This window comes from Octopus sinensis, linkage group LG10 (assembly GCF_006345805.1).
Source record: "Octopus sinensis linkage group LG10, ASM634580v1, whole genome shotgun sequence".
Taxonomy (NCBI): domain Eukaryota; kingdom Metazoa; phylum Mollusca; class Cephalopoda; order Octopoda; family Octopodidae; genus Octopus; species Octopus sinensis.
This window is the reverse complement of record NC_043006.1, coordinates 67895730-67915200: the sequence shown is the minus strand read 5'-3', so window position 1 is coordinate 67915200 and position 19471 is coordinate 67895730. Positions and strand designations below refer to the sequence as shown.

At 35.5% G+C, this 19471-nt stretch overlaps 1 protein-coding gene across 1 annotated transcript in view; it reads left to right on the top strand.

Moving 5' to 3' along the window:
- The first annotated feature begins 4496 nt into the window (after positions 1-4496).
- The window catches only part of LOC115216663 (transmembrane protein 106B), a 29135-nt gene continuing 14160 nt past the window's right edge, over positions 4497-19471 (top strand). The window contains exons 1-2 of the mRNA XM_029786163.2: positions 4497-5285; positions 17829-17892. Coding sequence (XP_029642023.1) covers positions 5066-5285; positions 17829-17892 — 284 coding nt within the window. The 5' untranslated portion in view covers positions 4497-5065. The remainder of the gene's footprint in view (positions 5286-17828; positions 17893-19471) is intronic.

The window sequence follows — 19471 nt, the reverse complement described above, 5'->3', positions numbered from 1 at the left end:
CTACACTCACGGAGTGGTTGGCGTTAGGAATGGTATCCAGCTGTAGAAACACTGCCAGATCAGACAGGCTCCAGCCTCCTGGTTTCCCAGACCCCAGTCGAACTGTCCAACGCATGCTAGCATGGAAATGGGACGTTAAACGATGATGATATATATATATTATTATAATAATATAATAATAATAATAATAATAATAATAATAATAATAATAATAATAATAATAGGAAATATAATTCCAAAATTTACAGAGAAAAATTCAATTTATCAATTTTAAATCAAATTTCACACTATATATGTATATAATTTAGAGAAAAACCTCTATTAAACAATTCAATAAAGAAAGATGTTATTCACACCTTATAGAAAACATATGCTATAAAAAAACCTTTTTTTAAAAATCAATAAAGTACAATAAGTAGTAAAGAGTACTATTTACTATTTATTGATTTTTAAAATAAGGTTTTTTTATAGTATCATCATCATCATTTAGCATCCACTTTCCATGCTGGCATGGGTTGGACAGTTCAACTGGGTCTGGGAAGCCAGAAGGCTGCCCCAGGCCCAGTCTGATCTGGTAATGTTTCTATGGCTGGATGCCCTTCCTAACGCCAACCACTCCATGAGTGTAGTGGGTGCTTTTTACGTGCCAGACGAGGCTGGCAAACGGCACAGAGGCCAGGCGAAGCTGGCAATGGCCATGATCGAAGCTGGCAATGGCCATGATCGGATGGTGCTTTTTACGTGCCACTGGCACAGAGGCAGTCAGGGTTCTCTTATGTGCCACCGGCACTGGTATCACAGCTACGATTTCCATTGATGTTGATCGATTTTGATTTTGATTTTGTCTTTCACTTGCCTCATGTTTTCTATATGGTGTGAATAACAACTTTCTTTATTGAATTGTTTAATAGAGATTTTTCTCTAAATTACATACATATATATATCACAGTACCACTGCATTGATCATGCTTTGTTGTAGCATTCAACTGATGCCACCCTGCTGGCTATGCATGTAGGCCTGTAATATATAAAGGACTGAGATTATGACATTTACCCTGAATAGGGTGCATCTATTGTAGGGTTACTCATTTACAGGTGAGAGGACTGGAGCACTGTGAAATAAAGTATATTGGCCAAGAATACAACACACCCCATGGTCCATGAGTCATGACCAAAATCTTGCAATTGAGTGCAATAGCCTAACCATTAACCCATGTGTATGTGTGTGTGTGTATGTAATAAGAGTGCATGGCCTAGTGGTTAGGGTGTTAGACTCATGTCTGCAAGATTGTGGTTTCAATTCCTCGACTGGGTGGTGCGTTGTGTTCTTGAGCAAAACACTTCATCTCATGTTACTCTGCAATCACTTCGACACCTGATGCGTAGTACACAATGCACCTGTCCAGACAATGTCAATTTGATGGAGAGAGCGAACTAATGTGTGGTATGAACATTTGATCACTACAAATAATTTATTTGTGCTGGTTGCTTGGCACAAAACAAAACAAAAACAAAAACAACGTTCATTGGTGTCTTCGATGGGGGAGTCTATCATAGATGTATGTACCCCATTCTTAGTCAAAAGGTTTTTTTTGGAGCAAACCAATGCCTTGTGAGAAAATATAAACATATAGAAGCACTTCATGCATGTGTATGTGTGTGTGTGCATGTGTGTTCGTGCATGCATGCATGCATATGTGTCTGTATCTCCATTTTTGAATGTATGTATGAAGTAAAAATCTGGTTTCATTATAGTGTATATATTTTTCACACTCTCTTTCTCTCTCTTCCCTCACTCTCTCTCTCTTTCTTTTATTTCTTCTTCTAATTAAAATTAATTGATTGATATTAATTAATAATAATTCTGTATATTCAATAAGATATGATTGATAAAGTATCAAACTGAAATATGTACTGGAGTTGATGTGATTGACTTACAGCCTTTGAATGCAGTGCTCCAGCATGGTTGTAGTTCAAAGACAGAAATTAGTATTATCTTTGGTATCAAGGTTTTTCATACTTTCATATAAGTTTGTTTGGAATGGTAAATTCGTCATCATGCCGTTGATGTTTTTATACCTTCACATTCTCGTTTTCAACATGAGGTAATGTTGGTGTGTGTTGCTATCTGTAGTAGTAGGGTTTATGTGATTAGTGTAGATGTTACCACCAAAATTTGAATTTTGATTGATTTACCTCATCTACCCAGTGTCATTATCGTCATCGTCCTCATCCTCATCATTTACCATCTGCTTCTGATGCTGGAATGGTTTAGACAGTTTGACAGGAGCTGGTGAGCCAGAAGACTGCTCCCAGCTCTACTGTCTGTTTTGGCAGGGATTCCACAACTGCATGCCATTACAGGATACACTGGTTGTTTTTATGTGTCATCAGTAGGGTCACCAAGTAACTTGTCAGACAAGACTCCTTGACAAAGTGGAAGTGCAGTATTAAAGCAGGCAGCTTTGTACCATATGGATCATTTTAGTTTCCTCCTTCCTCAACAGTGACCATTTTAACAGCCTACCCTCTGGTTTGGAAATTAAACATTGCTCCCTCAAAAAAATTTTTTTAAATAATTTAAATTTGGCTCAAAGTTAAGTTTTTGATTAGGATTGGGGTTGGAGGTAAAGAAAAGGTTAAGGTCAGGGTTACTGTTAGAAATAGGGTTGGAATAAGGATAATAGTTAGAATTCAAGTTAGGGTCACTGTTAGCATTGAGGTTAGAGTTAGGATTGTGTCTAGGGCTAGGGTTAGAGTTGAGGGTTATGGGCTCAGTAACTTCTAATCAGATTGCAGCATCACTGCTTGAGCTGACAGGGCTCTTTCTGTCACCCACTCTCTCAGCTCTGGTGTTTGGCTTCTTTTCTGCCAGTCTCTCCCTTCTATACATCAATTACTTATCTCTACATCCAACAATCTCCACTCTTACTAAAGTGACACAGCTTAACTTTCCTCGACCATGCATCATTCACATGAATCATAGGCACCATATGCTAAACCTGTATTGCAGTGGGTCCAAACCAATTTTGTCTTTTACTGCACCCACCCAAATAAAAACAAAAAGAAAACTCAAGTAGCACTCAGGACCCCAACAGATACTTCAAATACTGAGCTGCACAATCACAAAGGATCCCTCTTTGTAAAAAAATATATCCTTAACATAACTAGGACTGCATCCCCAAGAGAAGCCCTTCCTCTTTAAGGTCAGAAAATATTTCGGCTCCCAACAGTTGCTGACACTTTACAAAGCCCAAGTGAAGCCCACAATCAGTGGCACCTTAAGGCATAGTCATGTAAGACAGTTGCCTGGCCAGTCCCATGAGTCTAGGGGTCCAAGCCTGATCCATGTATGCTGTGGCTTGCTGTCAATACATAAATACTACAGAGTCCAGTGCATTGATTTACTTAGAGGCCTTTAATGCTGCTAAAATGGCCTTGTTCACAATGGAGTACTGCTGTTATACACACAGATATCCTGGACCTCTTGACTGATTGGCATTCAATCTCTAATGGACTTGTTCTGGCCTCATGCTCACAGATATACTATCTCCTCTCTGTCTTTTCTATTGCCGCTTTAATGGCCAATGCTCCTCAGAACTGGCTGGTCTCATACTTCCACTTCTTTGACATCTAAGATCCATTTGCCTCTCCATCTCTTATCACTCTTGTTGCATCCAGTTCCTCTTAACTCTGCACTAGTCTTTATGTCTAGTCCCTTAAAATATTGTCCTTTTGGAATCCTCTCCCAGATCATGTCTTTCTTGTAACAATTAAAATGGATCACTTTTGGCATTGTGACCATGATGCTAAGTGTTTTTGAGGACAGGCATAAGTCTCTTCCTCCAGAGACTCAATAAGTAAAATATAAAGAAATATTAAAAAATTAGATTTAATGCATCTAAATTTTTATACAGATAAAAATCTCGTTCTTTACTTCGCACTTCATCCAAATGTCGCCATTTTAACATTAGCTCCACCAAGTCTTGATGATTTGACTGTATTCTCAGGTTCTCTATGGAGTTGACGGATAAAGTGATTCTGTATTAAAAATACATTTATGTGTATGTGTGTGTGTACATATATGTAAAAAAACGTGTATGCGTACGGGTCACTGTGTGTGCGCGTATCGTTTGCACACCATCACATAGAGAGACGGAAGGAAATTAAAAGAAAGATTTAAATTGAAGCATTCTTTAGAATTGATATAAATAAATATGAGAGTATGTGAATGAGATGAACATGTAATAAAAATAGGAGATAAAGATACAAAGAGAAAGAGGTAAGTGGTACTCAATGAAATGTGAGGCTAGAAAGGGAGTGGGAAATTAGTAGAGAGAGATAGAAGTGCTTTGTGAGAAGTAAAGAAAGAACTGTCATCGTAGTAGTAAAGAGGGAGTGAGTGAATGAGATAGAGAGAAAGAAGAATTTAGTGTGAGAATCATGTAGTCGCCGGTGAGTAGTAGGAAGAGTATAAAACAGATAGAAAGAGAAAGGCGCAAAAGAGAGGCTTAGAGTACATGTGCTATGTGACGTCATAGCGAGTCCTGTAGATGTTGTTGATATGTCTCTCGAAATGTATCGATGTTAAAGCATTGTGATCTGGTGGACGACTGTTCCCTCATAGTATACCTCTCTGGATTCCACATTAAACTCTTAGCAGACTATGGAATGTTTCATTTGCTATTGCCAACAAGAAACGTGACTTCTTTACCCAGAAAACCAGCTGAAGTTTGTTGACGGTGCGTGTCGCTTACTTCACACACAACCATATCCATTGATTGTACAGCTGTTTGAATTACTGTTTTATATTTTACAATCGAATACACATTGAGTTTTTCATTACATATGTGTTAAGGAAGCACTGAACCAGAATGTGAAACGTTTTACAATGAACGTAGTTGACAGTGAATTGTCAGTAATTCGTGCACATAACCTCTACAGAACGGGGATTCTATCCAGAAAGCTGCTTGGATAAATTCTTTTGCTATTCTATTATTCTGCCTAAAAACCAGTGATTTCTGGTCGAAGTGGAACAACTTACTTGACTTACTGAACAGCCACCATGACTTCTGCTTCAAATAGTACCCGAGGAATGAGTAATAACGGGTACAAAACATTTGTTAATGAACCGTATGCATCAGATGATGCTTCAAAGGAATTAGATAACATTCAAACTACTTCCAGCAGCCCTGACCCGTCCAACTTTAATACTGGGTATGAGGAATTAATGAAAGGCAGTAAACAGTGCCCCACATGTCGAGGGCTTGGACGAATACCCCAACGTAAGTCTTTATTCTTAATTTCATAACTCTACATGACTAGTTACTATCTTTCTAGTCAGATATCTTCCATTTACAACAGCTCTTTCTTATTCTAATAATAAATGATATAGATGAGCTTTTTTTTATTATATTACCCAATGTCGTAATTAATATGTCTGGTATTATTGAATGAGCTCGCTTGGTACGCTTATGTGATATTTATCAATAGTTTTCCTTACGCTAGTATATCTTTTACATGTACTGATTGTTTTTGTATATAAATATATAGTATCTCAACATGTCCTGGCTAGTACTGTAACACTATATATAGAAATGCATTAGGTCGAGATTCCATATATTAACTGCTCTACTTCTTAAAGTGTTCTTCTGCGGATTTATGTATTTCTACAAACGATCCACACACACACACACACATATATAAATAAAATTAAATAAAGACCCCCACCTCCTTCGGTCATAAATGACAGGTCCCCTCTGAGGCACAAGTCCGAGCAAGGTCGTCTATGGAAGACCAGGAGTCGCCCATACATACCAGCTTCCCATCTCCATGCCACCGATGTTATCCAAGGGCAAGGCCGATACAGCTTGGCACCAGTGACGTCGCAACTTATTTCTACAGCTGAGTGAACTGGAGCCAGGCGAAATACAGTGTCTCCCTCAAGAACACAACATAACACACAGTCCGGCCCAGAAATTGAACTCACTATCTCATGATTGTGAGCTTGACGCTCTAACAACTGAGGCATGCGCGTTTCACACACACAAACGAAAGATGGGCACTCAAACATATTTATTGGGAGTTACTTGTATACATCAAAACAGTTTGAGTCACACTCGGAGTACCGAGGAGTCTGAATCAAGCTGTTTTGATTATATATGTATGTTACATGTACCGACTGGCTCTGTGCACTGATATAGTATCATTATATGTTCTGGCTGTCTTTGTATAACTGGTATATCTCACCAGATGTACCAGCTAGCTTACTACTTTCATATATTCGCTACATATACCAAGTAGATGACTTTAAACACACAAGTGTAATCATTGAACATATATCAACTGACATAATTTAGTTTTGCACTTATACATGTTCTGACTGACCTTAAAAACTTTTAATGCTTTTTTTAGGGTTATTCTCACTGCGTAGCTTCAACAAGTTAATATTTACTAACTTTAATACTTTTAATTCTTATAAAATATCATGTATTTTTCACACTAGTTACATCTGACAGTTGCTAAATTACTTCGTTTTCGTTCCATGTCTGTAATTAAAGCCTTACATATACTTTTTTGACTTTTTTCTAATTGTTTTTGTCCGTAAATTGACAAAAAGTATAAATTGTATTAAGATTTGCGTATTACAGGCACTTGGTTTCCGCTGTCCACTTCTGTTATCTAATAATTATAATATTGTATATTAAACTTTGTCTTCTGCCCTCGTCCTGTTGGTGAAGGATGAAAGACTTTATTTGTGAATACATTCTTGGTTCTGATTTCCCGAGGTGAATTCTAGACAGTTATGTGTCACATATATACTGCGAGTAGAGTGTGAGATAAAACTAGTTCTACGCACTATAGTGACTTTTCACATCGTACTCGGTGAATAATATAAATCTTGAGGCTATGTAAATAGATATTCTGTTTATGTAAACCTAAGTTCAAAGTTCTAGAAATGAATGGGTTTGGTTTTGCCGACAGCGTCGGACAAAATACTTGTGTTTAGCTACGGTACTTTTCGTTCTGGTTTTTAATACTGCAAAGGGCAGCTTTGTCTTTCGCTTTTCCGAGGTCGATAAAAAACTATCAGTCAAGTACTGGTGGCAAATGTAGTAATTATATATCTGAATGGAATTATGACAGATGTGTATTTGTGTGTGTGTTAATCTGTTTACTTCCACCGCGTACATCAAGAAAATGATTATTGACAATTATTGGGGTGGCAAAAAAAGTAATTTCGTTTTTCGCAGATGGAATTAAGACTTTTTTAATGACTTAGTGTTACGACGTTTTCCTTTTGACATTTGGTGCGCAATTTTGTATACAGTTGTTAGTTCAGTGTCAATTTTAACATGGAGTGCAAAAATGAACATTTTCGCCGTATTTTGCTTTTTTATTCCCGTAAAGGCAAGAAAGCTGCTGAGGCTCACAAAGAGATATGTGAAGTTTATGGTGTTCATTGTTTAACAGAACGCACATGTCAGAAATGGCTTTAAAATTCCGTTCTGGAGATTTTTCACTCAAAAATGACCAACATTCTGATGACCGAATCAAAGCCATAATTAAATCTGATTAAACTGTGCGAGAGATTGCAGAGAGGTTAAATGTATCACACACACACGAATAGAAAATCACTTACAATGTCTCGACTCGTTAAGAAGCTCGATATTTGGGTTCCACATAAGTTGAAAGAGATGAATTTAACATAACGAATCAATATTTGCCATATACATCTCGCTCGCAATGGAATCGACCTTTTTTGAAACGAATCATCACTGATGATGAAACACGGATTGTCCACAATAACATCACTCGAAAACGATCGTAGTTCAAGCGTAATGAGCCAGTACAAACCAGATTAAAAGCTGAATTGCATTAAAAAAAAAGGTCTTGCTGTCAATTTGTTGTTTATTTTGAGCTGCTTCCAAGGAACCAAACGATCAATTCACATGTTTACTGTCAACAACTAATGAAACTGGAGGAAGCAATCAAAGAAAAACGGCCAGAATTGGTAAATAATAAAGGAATCGTGTTCCACCATGACAACGCTAGACTATACACATCTTTGCTAACTTGTGAAAAATTATTGGAGCTTGTTTGGGAAGTGATGTCACATCCACCATATATCCCTAACCTTACACCATCAGATTGCCATTTATTTTAAAGTTTGCAAAATTCTTTGAATGGTAAAACTTTCAATAATGATTATAACCTGAAATCACATTTACTTCAGTTTTTGTCTGATATCGACCAGAAGTTCTATGAGCACAGAATCATGAAGTTGCCTGAAAGATGACAAATCATCAAACAAAATAGAAAATATATCTCTTATTATAAAAGGCAGATTTTATCTGCCTCCCTTTGGGAGTTATACAAATCTACAATATAGGATTTCTTCAATTACAATTTACCTAGCATTTTTGAGAGTACAATGCATCGCGTCATGCCAGGTCCAGTTTTTAAAATTTAAACTCCAATTAAGCAAAATTTACAGAAAACTCACATTCTGGTGTGTGTGTCAAATGCTTTTCTTAGTCTGGTTTACACCACACGCAAACGCACACACACAGTGTGCGACGAATAAAATGAAAGTAAATGTAATATTTGTTTCTGTCTATCACGCTGATAGATACATGAGTAAAATGTATGGGAAGCTAACAGATAACAGTGAGTGAAAATGTTCTTGGAAGAGAGTAAATTAGCGACAGAGTGATTTGAGCAAGACTAAACTGAAAGTATGAAACAGTGTTTATGTATAAACAGACGACACTTATATAAACCCTTTCGTTACCAAACCGCCCGAATTTACCTATTCATATTTAAATGAGAATATCAGAGTAAATCTCTTTAGTACATTCGTGAAAACACGTATTATACTTCGTAAACACTTCAAATACAGTTTTGTACAAAAATCAAAGTGTAATTTTAATTCCGTGAATTATGGGAGATTTTTTTCCGAAATTTGTTCCTATTGTGTTTTCAAAATTTCTAATTCTGACAAAAAATGGATACGAATTTCATTATATCAAGCAGCGAGTCAGAATTCGAAGGATTTTCTACTGAAGACCTTCATAAATCTAACTCTATGACTGAAAAAAAATAAGCATCTTTATATAAGAGTGAAGTTGTGTGTCTGTCCCCTTCGATTTAGATTCGTAACTACTCCCACATTTTGCCGTGCAGTTTAACCAAAAGCGGGTATCTTATAGTCGTGATTCATATCAAGCCCTTCTGGGTATTAGCGCGCGTCTACGATGAGTCTACGATTTAAAAAAAATTTACCATCATATTTTTCCATTTGAATGCATTTTTTTCGCTTTTATATAAGGGAAGTAACTCTCTAAAAATATCTACGATGTGTCAACGATTTAAAAAAAAATTTACCTTAATTTTTTTTCAATTTTTAATGCATTTTTTTGCTATTTTTTGGCTATAACTCTCTAAAAATGCTTATATAGTTATTTCCCTTACAACCCGAGCAACGCCGGGCGATACTGCTAGTAATTTATAAAAGTTCATTCTTCGTATGAAAAAAAAATTCTTTCAGTCTAAAAAAACCTAAAATACTTTCTTGCCAACCCAATATATACTTAAAAGATATCAGTAACATTCATGCACCAGTGTACATGTGACCACTAAAACCATTGAATTGATGAGAAGGCCTCTACAAGATCATTCCCACTATCTGAACTTCTTCATACCCAAAACCGTTAGACATTAGATATTGTAATTCAAGGTACATTGTCTGAAGATGGTGGAATGGTCTAGGATGGAAAGCCTGTGATCATCAGTCCATTGTTTTGTGTCAGGGCTAGGCAAAATAGTGTGGTGACATACTCATAGATAAGAATTTTCACCCCTGCTTCAAGTAAAAGATAAACTGTTTTTAAAATAGTAATTATTATTCAGTGCTTAATATAAATTGGTATTGTAAACTTGATAACCTTATGGCTACTCAGAATGTTGCGACATACAACTACAAAACAATGTATGTGCCTGATTTTAACTGTCTTTTTTCCATTTGAAACTCAAAATGCCATAAAGGAATCAAAAATCCTCAGACCTCAAAAGTCTCATGTGCAGATATATTCACAAATACACACTTAAAACACCAAGGATCTGAAGGACTTAATGCACACATCAACATCTGTAATTACTCTTACCAGCATTGTCAAATTTCCAAAATCTTAAAGTGGGACAAAATCATAACCATTCAGTAGAAAGTTTAAAGCTAATTCTTGACACAGTATAAGTAACCCACACAATCTCCTTCAAAATGCAACACTGTTGTAGACCATTGCATTCAACTACCACACTATTCATGGCTCTAACATAAAGGATACACAATTTTAAATGCACTTGACATTGTCAATGCTTTTGACTCCATTTCCCACTCCACCTTTGAACATTCAGATTACTTTTGAGCATAATGGTTTTTCATTCATATTGTTTTAAATTAATCATGCATTGTCTCAGAGCTTTGAGATTTCAATGATGTCATTATTTGTTTTTAGAATGATATTGTAGTGTAGATGTGATGAGCCAGATCTGACTGGTTTGAGCATAAAACAATATTTGGCTGGGATATGCCCAGTTTAAATCAGGGCTGTGCAGTTGAAACAAAATTCTTTGACTCCTCTGCTATTGGCACCTCCAACTCCTCTTTATGTAATTAAGTGATTGTGGTCTACATCATCATCATTTAACATCCACTTCCATGCTAGCTTTTGACTGAGGACTGGCGAACCAGATGGCTGCACCAGGCTCCAGTCTCGATCTGGCAGAGTTTCTACAGCTGGATGCCCTTCCTAATGCCAACCATTCTGAGAGTGTAGTGGGTGGTTTTACGTGTCACCAGCATGAGGGCCAGTCAAGCAGTACTAGCAATGGCCATGCCCAAATGGTATTTTTTACATGCCACCTGTACAGGAGCCAGTCTAGCGGCACTGGTAACAACCTCACTCAAATGTTTTTTCACATGTCACCGGCACAAGTGCCAGTAAGGTGATGCTGGTAACAATAACGCTCGAATGGTTCTTTTTACGTGCCACCGGCACGGAAGCAATTAGCTGCCCTGGCAACAATCACGCTCGGATGGTGCTCTTAGCACTCCACTTGCATGGATGCCAGTCATCGAATTTGATTTCGATTTCACTTTCCTCAACAGGTATCGCAAGCAGCATATACTTGTACTCTGAGTGGGCCTATATGTTATAACCGGTTTATATTAAAGAATAAAGTGTGAGTTGGAGTAGGTGTAGTTTTACCGACTCCAATCCAGCTACCCCTTAATTATTTCCGACTCTGAATCCACAGCCCTGGTTTAAATACTAAAGGGTTAAACAACCCGCTGACAAACTGCCTGTCAGATTAGTTATTAATGTACAAAATTTGCTATTTCCTGAATGGATCGCTATGGGGATCCATCCTTTTAACCACACTTTTCAATTTATACCTACATGTTATTTTCACCTCTCCCTAGAATATCCACACAGTCACTTATGTAAATATCACCCTCAAACCATTTTCAAGAGCTGTACTGATGCTCTTACTTTCACCTAGACACCTGCTCTAAAATAAGTTTACTTGTAACATGTACCAAATCCAGTCTCCCTTCTTACTAGCAATGCCATAAAACATTGAATACAACAGACTTTCAACAACATAAACATACAACACGCACACACACAGAGGCTAGGAGTTACATGCAATACCTCTAGAATATTCACAGCACAAATTGAAGGCAATTTGGCAAATATAGTAATGGTTATATGTAGCTGGCAGAGTAGAACTAAAACCTGTCCAAAGTTATTTCCTATTTACTGGAAAATAAAAATGTCACTGAATAATTCTCACTAGATTTACTCTTAGCTTTTAAAGGCTTAATATATTAACAGCACTAAATTTTATTAAGCTCAAAATATTTAATTATTTACTTGCAAACTAAGGTGGGATTATTTGCTCAGTCTCATCCTTGCTCTATAGCAAATTATGTAATATTGTCTTATAAAATATTTTGAGGTTATAAAATTTACTAGTGTTAATATATTAAGTCTTTAAAAGCTGGGAGTAAATCTGATGAGAATTAGTTAATGACATTAAGTTAGATCACCTTGGTAACAAACTACCAACTACAACTAGGAAACTAAAGTCCTTGGACTACATTTCACGAGTGCTCCTGTTAAATATTCATACATTTAACACATGTGATAACCTGGTTCTGATTTAGTCTGCCATCTCACTACATTATGCGAGTAAGTTATTGCTTACATTGAGTACATATGAAGTACCTTTTACTATGTATTTAACAAAACCACATCCCACATTGATTTGAGAGTTTATGGCAGGAAAAGTTATTCGACTGTAAAAGCCTTTTGCAACATGTGAATAGCCTAATTTTCAATACTGTTACAGTCGTAGTGATATGCGAAAGTGACTCTAAAACAGCTAAAGCATTAAGAGTCAGAGGGTTTGATAACTTTGCTGTTCCATTTGTGTTAGCAATTCCACTTAGGGACAGAGTAAACATAGAAAATATTCTGTTGAACTAAATAGTTTAGCGTTTTCTCTGTCATCAATGGTGACATTTCTAAATAGTTTTGTAAAAGAGAGGTTTGTTCAGCATTCCACTTATATCTTACAACAAAATATTTTCTTTCATCTAGTCAATTTGTATAACTAAAACGAGTCATTTTAACCACTTGATATTCATCCAAACTGAATTATGTCTGCAATCTAAATCCATCAGAATCCTCTTATTTTGAAAAGTGAACAGAATTCTAAAATTTTTACAAAAGTAAGCTTTGTTTTTCATTTTGTCCAAGACGCTCTAATTACATTAGTCTAGCTTACTGCAAACTAAATGTCACTTCAACTTAATGATTTAGAATTTAATATAGAGACTAGCACTGCTTACGAAAATTCCATGGTTATTTTTTTGTATTTTGTTTAAGCATTGTTTTTTCATGGAGTAAATGTCCACATAGGTGGTACTGAATGTGCAGCCTTAGAAGGCATCATCTCTGAAAGCTATAGTCCTTTTTATATATACTTGTCACCTCTTCTACATTGAGAGTTATTTTCTATTATTTTTCACTCCACATCAAGAAGTAAATAATCTTAATAATGGAACATAATCAAAAACCTAATTTATCCATATTATTCTGTTATTGTACAACTACATTGGTGAAGATTTAACAAATCTTACTATGCTGTATTATACTCTTGTATCAGAAAAGTTCATAATGGCTAGATTTGAACCCACAGTCTCAGTGGACAAAATAAAGTAGCTACCGTATTGAGTTCTGGATTCTATAAACAAACATAGTAATGACATAAATGCAGGCATGGTTGTATGGTTAAACAGTTTGCTTTGTAACTATGTGGTTTGGGTTCAGTCCCACTGTGTAGAAGGTTGGACCAAAGCCTTTTACAATAATCTCAATGCCTTGAGTGAAAGTTTAGTAGTTAGAAACAGCATGGTAGCCTAATGTGTGTGTGTAATCTGTGTATTTCATTTATGTTAGTTAAACTTGGTGATGTTGATGTACTGCAACACAGCAGTTTCACAAATACGCATTGATGAAATAAGTACCGTTGTCATTGTCACCATCATTTAATGTCTGTGATCAGTGCTGGCATGGGCTGGACAGTTTGACATGATGTGACGTGTCCAAGGACTGCATATTGCTCGAACGTCTGTTTTGACATGGTGTCTATGGTTGGATACCTTTCTTAATGCCAACCACTTTACAGCAATATTGGGTGCTTTTTTTTCCCTGCCATCTGCACTATTGAGGTTGCCATGTAGTTTGCGGAAATTACTTAGCAGATCAACAAAAAGAGACTGATACCAGACTTGAAAATAAGTACTGGGGTCAATTTGAGACTAAATCCTTTGAGATGATGCTCTAGCATGGCCACAGTTGAAAGACTGAAACTAGTAAAAGGCCAAAAAAGGTTAAGTTATATTTGGACATATTTAGATACATGCATTTGGTAGAATCATTTAATGGCCTATCCTTTATGAATGTCTGGCTGATAACCAGCTAGTAATTAATAATTCTCGAATTTTTTGGATGGCATAGCTTATGACCCAGGATAAATGTTAACTGGGTAACAATAGGAGTGGTTTGACACTTAAGACATTTGAAATCTTACGTAGGTTGATATAGTTGACATGACTTTTTATCTATCACTAAAAGTTATCAATCAATGGTCTAAATATGAAATAGGCAACTACTAGTGATTGTAGGTGGGGGTTGAAATGTTGAAATTAAGACATAAGATTAATTTTTTATTTCTACTCTAGGCACAAGGCACAAAATTTTTGGGGAGGGGGCCAGTCAATTAGATCGATCCCAGTATGCAACTGGTACTTAATTTATCGACTCTGAAAAGATGAAAAGCAAAGTCGACCTTGGTAGGATTTGAACTCAGAACATAAAGATAGACGAAATGCCGCTAAGCATTTTGCTGGTGTACTAACATTTCTGCTGGCTCACCGCCTTAACACCAGTCTAAATAAGATGATTTCTTTCAAATTTCTTACTTTCCGACTGTTACCCATTAGTTGGGTACAGAAATACAGAAATATTTGTCTTTAGCAGTAGTTTCTGTAGGAGTACAAGTTTTTGCTCTGATTTATTTATTTTGTATCTCAATTTGTGTACAATAATGTCATGGATTCCAGGCTTTTAATAGTTTATTCACTGATTCACCCCATGGTGACAGTTACCAGGAGGTTCTTATTGAACAAATATCTCAAATAACTTTGTGACTCTTGTAGTTAGAATTAGTGTTTTTATTTGCATGAAAACAGTGAACACTTAGATTGAATAAAGTTCTTGATATGTAGACAGTCTAATATTGCGATTCTATTGACAGTAACTTGAAGTTTTACTAGGTCATGTCTTAATCAGAATGTTTGAATTAGCTGTTACATGTTAAAATTTTTGAAGTCACTGTCAAAATTGTGTGTAAAAAAAAAAAAAAAAAAGATGGGCTTCAGCACAATTTCTATTTATGAAATTCTACCCATAAGATATTACTTAATCCAGGGCTATAATAGAAGACACTTTTCCAAGGTATTGTATTGTGAAGATTGAACTCAGAACCATAAGGCTGGAAAAAGAACTTAACAACACAGCTGTGCCTGCACCACTTGACCTTTTCTGTTTCATGTACCTCCAATAATTATTATTAACCATCTTGTGTTGACAACTTATATGAAAAAGTCACCTAAAAGTGGAGTATCTTAATAATTTTTTAGTTATTAATCTACTAGTATTTGTTTTTTCTCTGACTTAATGTTTTTATTGACAAGAGGTGACCATAAGAGAAGCCTCGTTCTCTGGCTATAATTACATATTTTGATATATAATTACAGCTGTCATCTTGTCTTTTACTAATTTCTTTTTTATCCCCTTTTTCTTTATTTTCAAATTGGAAATTTTTTTTTTTTCATAAATGAATAATTTCATTGCTAAAATATTTTAAATAATGTTTAACTATTAGTATGGGTTAGACAAGTGTATTTAGTCGGCTCTTTTTAATTTGTTGTCATTTAGTATTGTCCTCTCAGTTATTTTCTTGTTAGATCAGGTTTAACATCAGATTTTCCCTGTCCTATATCTCAACACTCAATTATCCACCAGCAACTCACAATATTTAATCACCTGTTTTTTTACCCAATTCTCTTGTTTTATGTCTGTAATTTATTTCACCTCCTCATCACCATCAATTTTATATAATTTTTTTTCATATTGGATAGGTTTTTTTTTTTAAATAATACTCCTTATCTCAATCATTGTCAAATCCACACACATCATTTCCACTACAAATCTGAAATCTTCATTATCCTTGTTTTATTTACCATGAATTTGTCCATATTTGTATATCCCCACCGTCAACTCATCGTTGTCTTTATTTGTTTTCTTAATTTTTCTCTTCAACCTTTTTCTCCACTCAAACTTTTACAGACATCAATACTTGATGCCGTTTATTCCCTGTTCTCCTTAGTTTATCCAAACATACTCTACCTGCAATCACATTCTTTTACTGCGTATTGTACCTTTCCACTGATATCCTTGTATATAACCCTATCGCAAGATTTACGTAACCTCTTATCACTAGCTTTCTTGATTTAACTAAAGTTAAAGTTAACTAAACTCTTTATATAGATTCTTCAGCCTTCTACAACTTCTGCAGTACGTATATCAATATATTTGTACAAGAAAGATTCTCTGGAGTATTCAGTATTCCAGACAGCAACCTGTGTCAGTATGTCTAGACTCACTGAACTGTAAATTCCATAGATCATTGGTCCCAATACCTTTCTGTAATCCTTTGTAACTCGCCCCTCCCTTTTTTTTTAATATTGAAAGCAATTTTTCTAAAATATCTCTATCCACCATTAATATTGGGTGCCAATCTTTTAAATAACAAAATACTGAATACATACACAAATATATTGTAACATCAATATGTGTGTGATAAGCAATGCAATTAAATATAATTTAAGAACAAAACTAAAATATATTTGTTTTTTATTCAATTTTTGTCTTTCATCATTTATCTAGATTTAAGTAAGTCCCAAAATGGTTAATAAATTGCTAAAACTGGCAATTGATTATCCATAGCTAATAAACTAAACTAAATCATCAGTAGCCACAAAGTGAGTTGAGTAATGGGTCTAATGTTAACGCCACCACCTGGACATTGGGTGCTTTTAAGAGTACACTTTTTTTTGTGAGCATTCAGGTTCTCTGTGTGAAGATAACTGCTTCCCACCAATCTAAGAGGTCCTGAAAAATGTCACTGTCCTTCCTTTCTGATTAAGTAACCAAAAACAAAAAAAAATGTTTTTAAATTTCAGATCTAAAATGTTTTTGAAACATTTCTAAATTAATTTATTCCAATGGAGCGCACTTAACATTTGATACTTTGTGGTGGAAATATTCTTCAGTTTGTGTTTGCAGTCAATGTAGTGTTGTGGCTCTTATGTCTACAGTTTGTTATATAACATACTTAAGGACGTTTTGCATTTTGTCAGATATTGCAGAAGAAAAGATTTTGTCTTTATGACCTTTCATAGATATACTGCTATCCATCAGTTGGAAATAGCTGATGGTTGACCCACTTAGTCTCAACTTTTCAGCACTTTCAACTGTAGTACACACTACAGTGTCTTTATTATGTAACTTAGAGGAAGAGGGGCAGTGCCTATGACCATCTTTCCAGGTTTCCAAGACAGAGAAAAGGGGACACTCTCACTTCTTGGTTTTCTGCAATGTATCAAGGTATTGAGTTATCTTCAGATTAGTGACCTGGTCCAAATGGCTGCAACAAAGGCCATTTTGTTGTAAACACCCAAAGATGGCCATAAGCCTGTGGTAGACCTAATCTCTACTTGATTTTGCTTTCAGAAATTTTGCTACTTCTACTTGGATTCTGTCTGTTATATTCTTGAGTGTAGCAACTAGAGGAGTTTTTGTTTAGCCTCTAGTTCAGACCTATAAACCTCTGATAAAAGGTATTCCAGCTGTAAACATACCATCTTTTTGGTGATTTGAAGAGTTGGTTGCTGAAGAGTTTGTAACTGGTCAAGCAACCATGTAAAAAGTTGCTTCAAATTGGAAACAGAGGTCATTTTGGAAAATAGTCCACAGATGAAAACAAAAATAAAGTTATGAAAAATGGCCAATAAAATGAATTTTTTTGTTTCATTCAATTCTTTTGCTTTTTGATTTTTTTTAAAAAGCAATTATTTTGTCACTATACCTTTTGCATTGACTTTTATCGTTTCCTTTTTTTTTTATGTTTAGATGAAGCAGAACAACTTGTTGCTCTCATTCCAATTAGTGACAAACGATTAAAACCCCAACGAACGTAAGTATCTGCTGTATGGATTTTACACTTACTGCCCTGGTGAACTATGCTAGCAATTATGTTAGGAAGATGTGTGGGTCTTTACATTTTTCAGATAATGTCAAGGCTTTGACTGACAGAGTTGAACAGTTTCTTTTGTAGTAATCAACTTGATGATGAGAGTTGGTGTGATCTTAGTTTTGTGAACCTTTAAACTGTCAAATAATTAAGTACATATACACATTATGAGAAGAAAAGTAATTAACATTTATGACAGTTCTTGTCTTGAAAGACATGCAAAAGAATTCCCAAATTTACATTAAAAATTAGACACATAGTGGAGAGTGGTTCTGATATTTGGTTAATATAAGGATAACACTGGATGTGTTCTAGTCTTAATAAGATGTTGTTAGCCAGACATAATTTGATACATACCAGATTCAAAATGATTTTGAGGGGATATAGTCTTTATGTGATAATTAGTCACTGATTAGACAATTTAAAATAGGACATTGTAGAGAACAGAATTAAATTAAACTAACATATTTAATGTAAACATTAAAAAAGAATGATCTTAGTGATTTATCCTGTTTCTTCTCAGTTCTGCTGTCAGCAGAAGATAGTAAATACTTAGGCATATACTCTCCCACTATTACAGATACTTTGTTTATAAAGGTGTAGATATTTTAACATGTTGAAACAGGAAACTGCTTTGTTTTTTTTAAAGTATTTTGAAACTGGTTCAATAGTAATCTATGAAGATTGTTGTATAGGGTACATCAAATAAATGAGAATAAGAGTAAAACACAGGAACCAAACAGAAAACCAAAAAACAATCTTAGGAAAATAGCACAACATTGGACTAGATTTCTCAAAGACAGAGACTATTTAATAAAATCAACTTCTACCTTAATAATGGCTCCAGTGTGGCATCACAAAAGTGAGTCTACATACCAGGACCAAGTGATCCATACCTCTGTTTAAGATGGCAGACCCTCTCCAACTAGTAAAATCAACTTCTTCCTTAATAAAGGCTCCAATGTAGCATAAGAAAAGTGAGTCTGCATTCCAGGACCAAGTGATCCATACTTCTGTTTAAGATGGCAGACCCTCTCCCTCCCCAACTAGTTTTTAGTACTGTAAGGCTACTGGTTGCTTCAGTCACCCTGACTAGCACCCAAAATATAACACTCTATGGGGTTTCAAATCAGGCAAGCTAGAAAGCCACATGTTAGGGATTACATAATTGTGAAAATTCTTGATCAGCTACACCTGAGTTAGACAGGTTATGTCATAGGGAACAGAATCCCACTAGAACATGCATGGCGTCTCTTTCCTTGACCCAGACCTTAGCTACTATGTCCAGCACCTTGATGCAGGTAATGGAATTGACACTAAGGTTCTATAAGAGACCGTGACATGGTGCAAGATGATAAGAAACTTGTGTATTACTGTGGACATGTCTATAGGGTCAGTCCATATAGAGCCACCTGTTACTGGTTCTGTTTATCTTCTCTTCTATCAAATTACTTCACATTAGAGAATAACTAAGGCACAATAAGGTACCAAATATAGACTCATCTTCCTACTTATCACATTG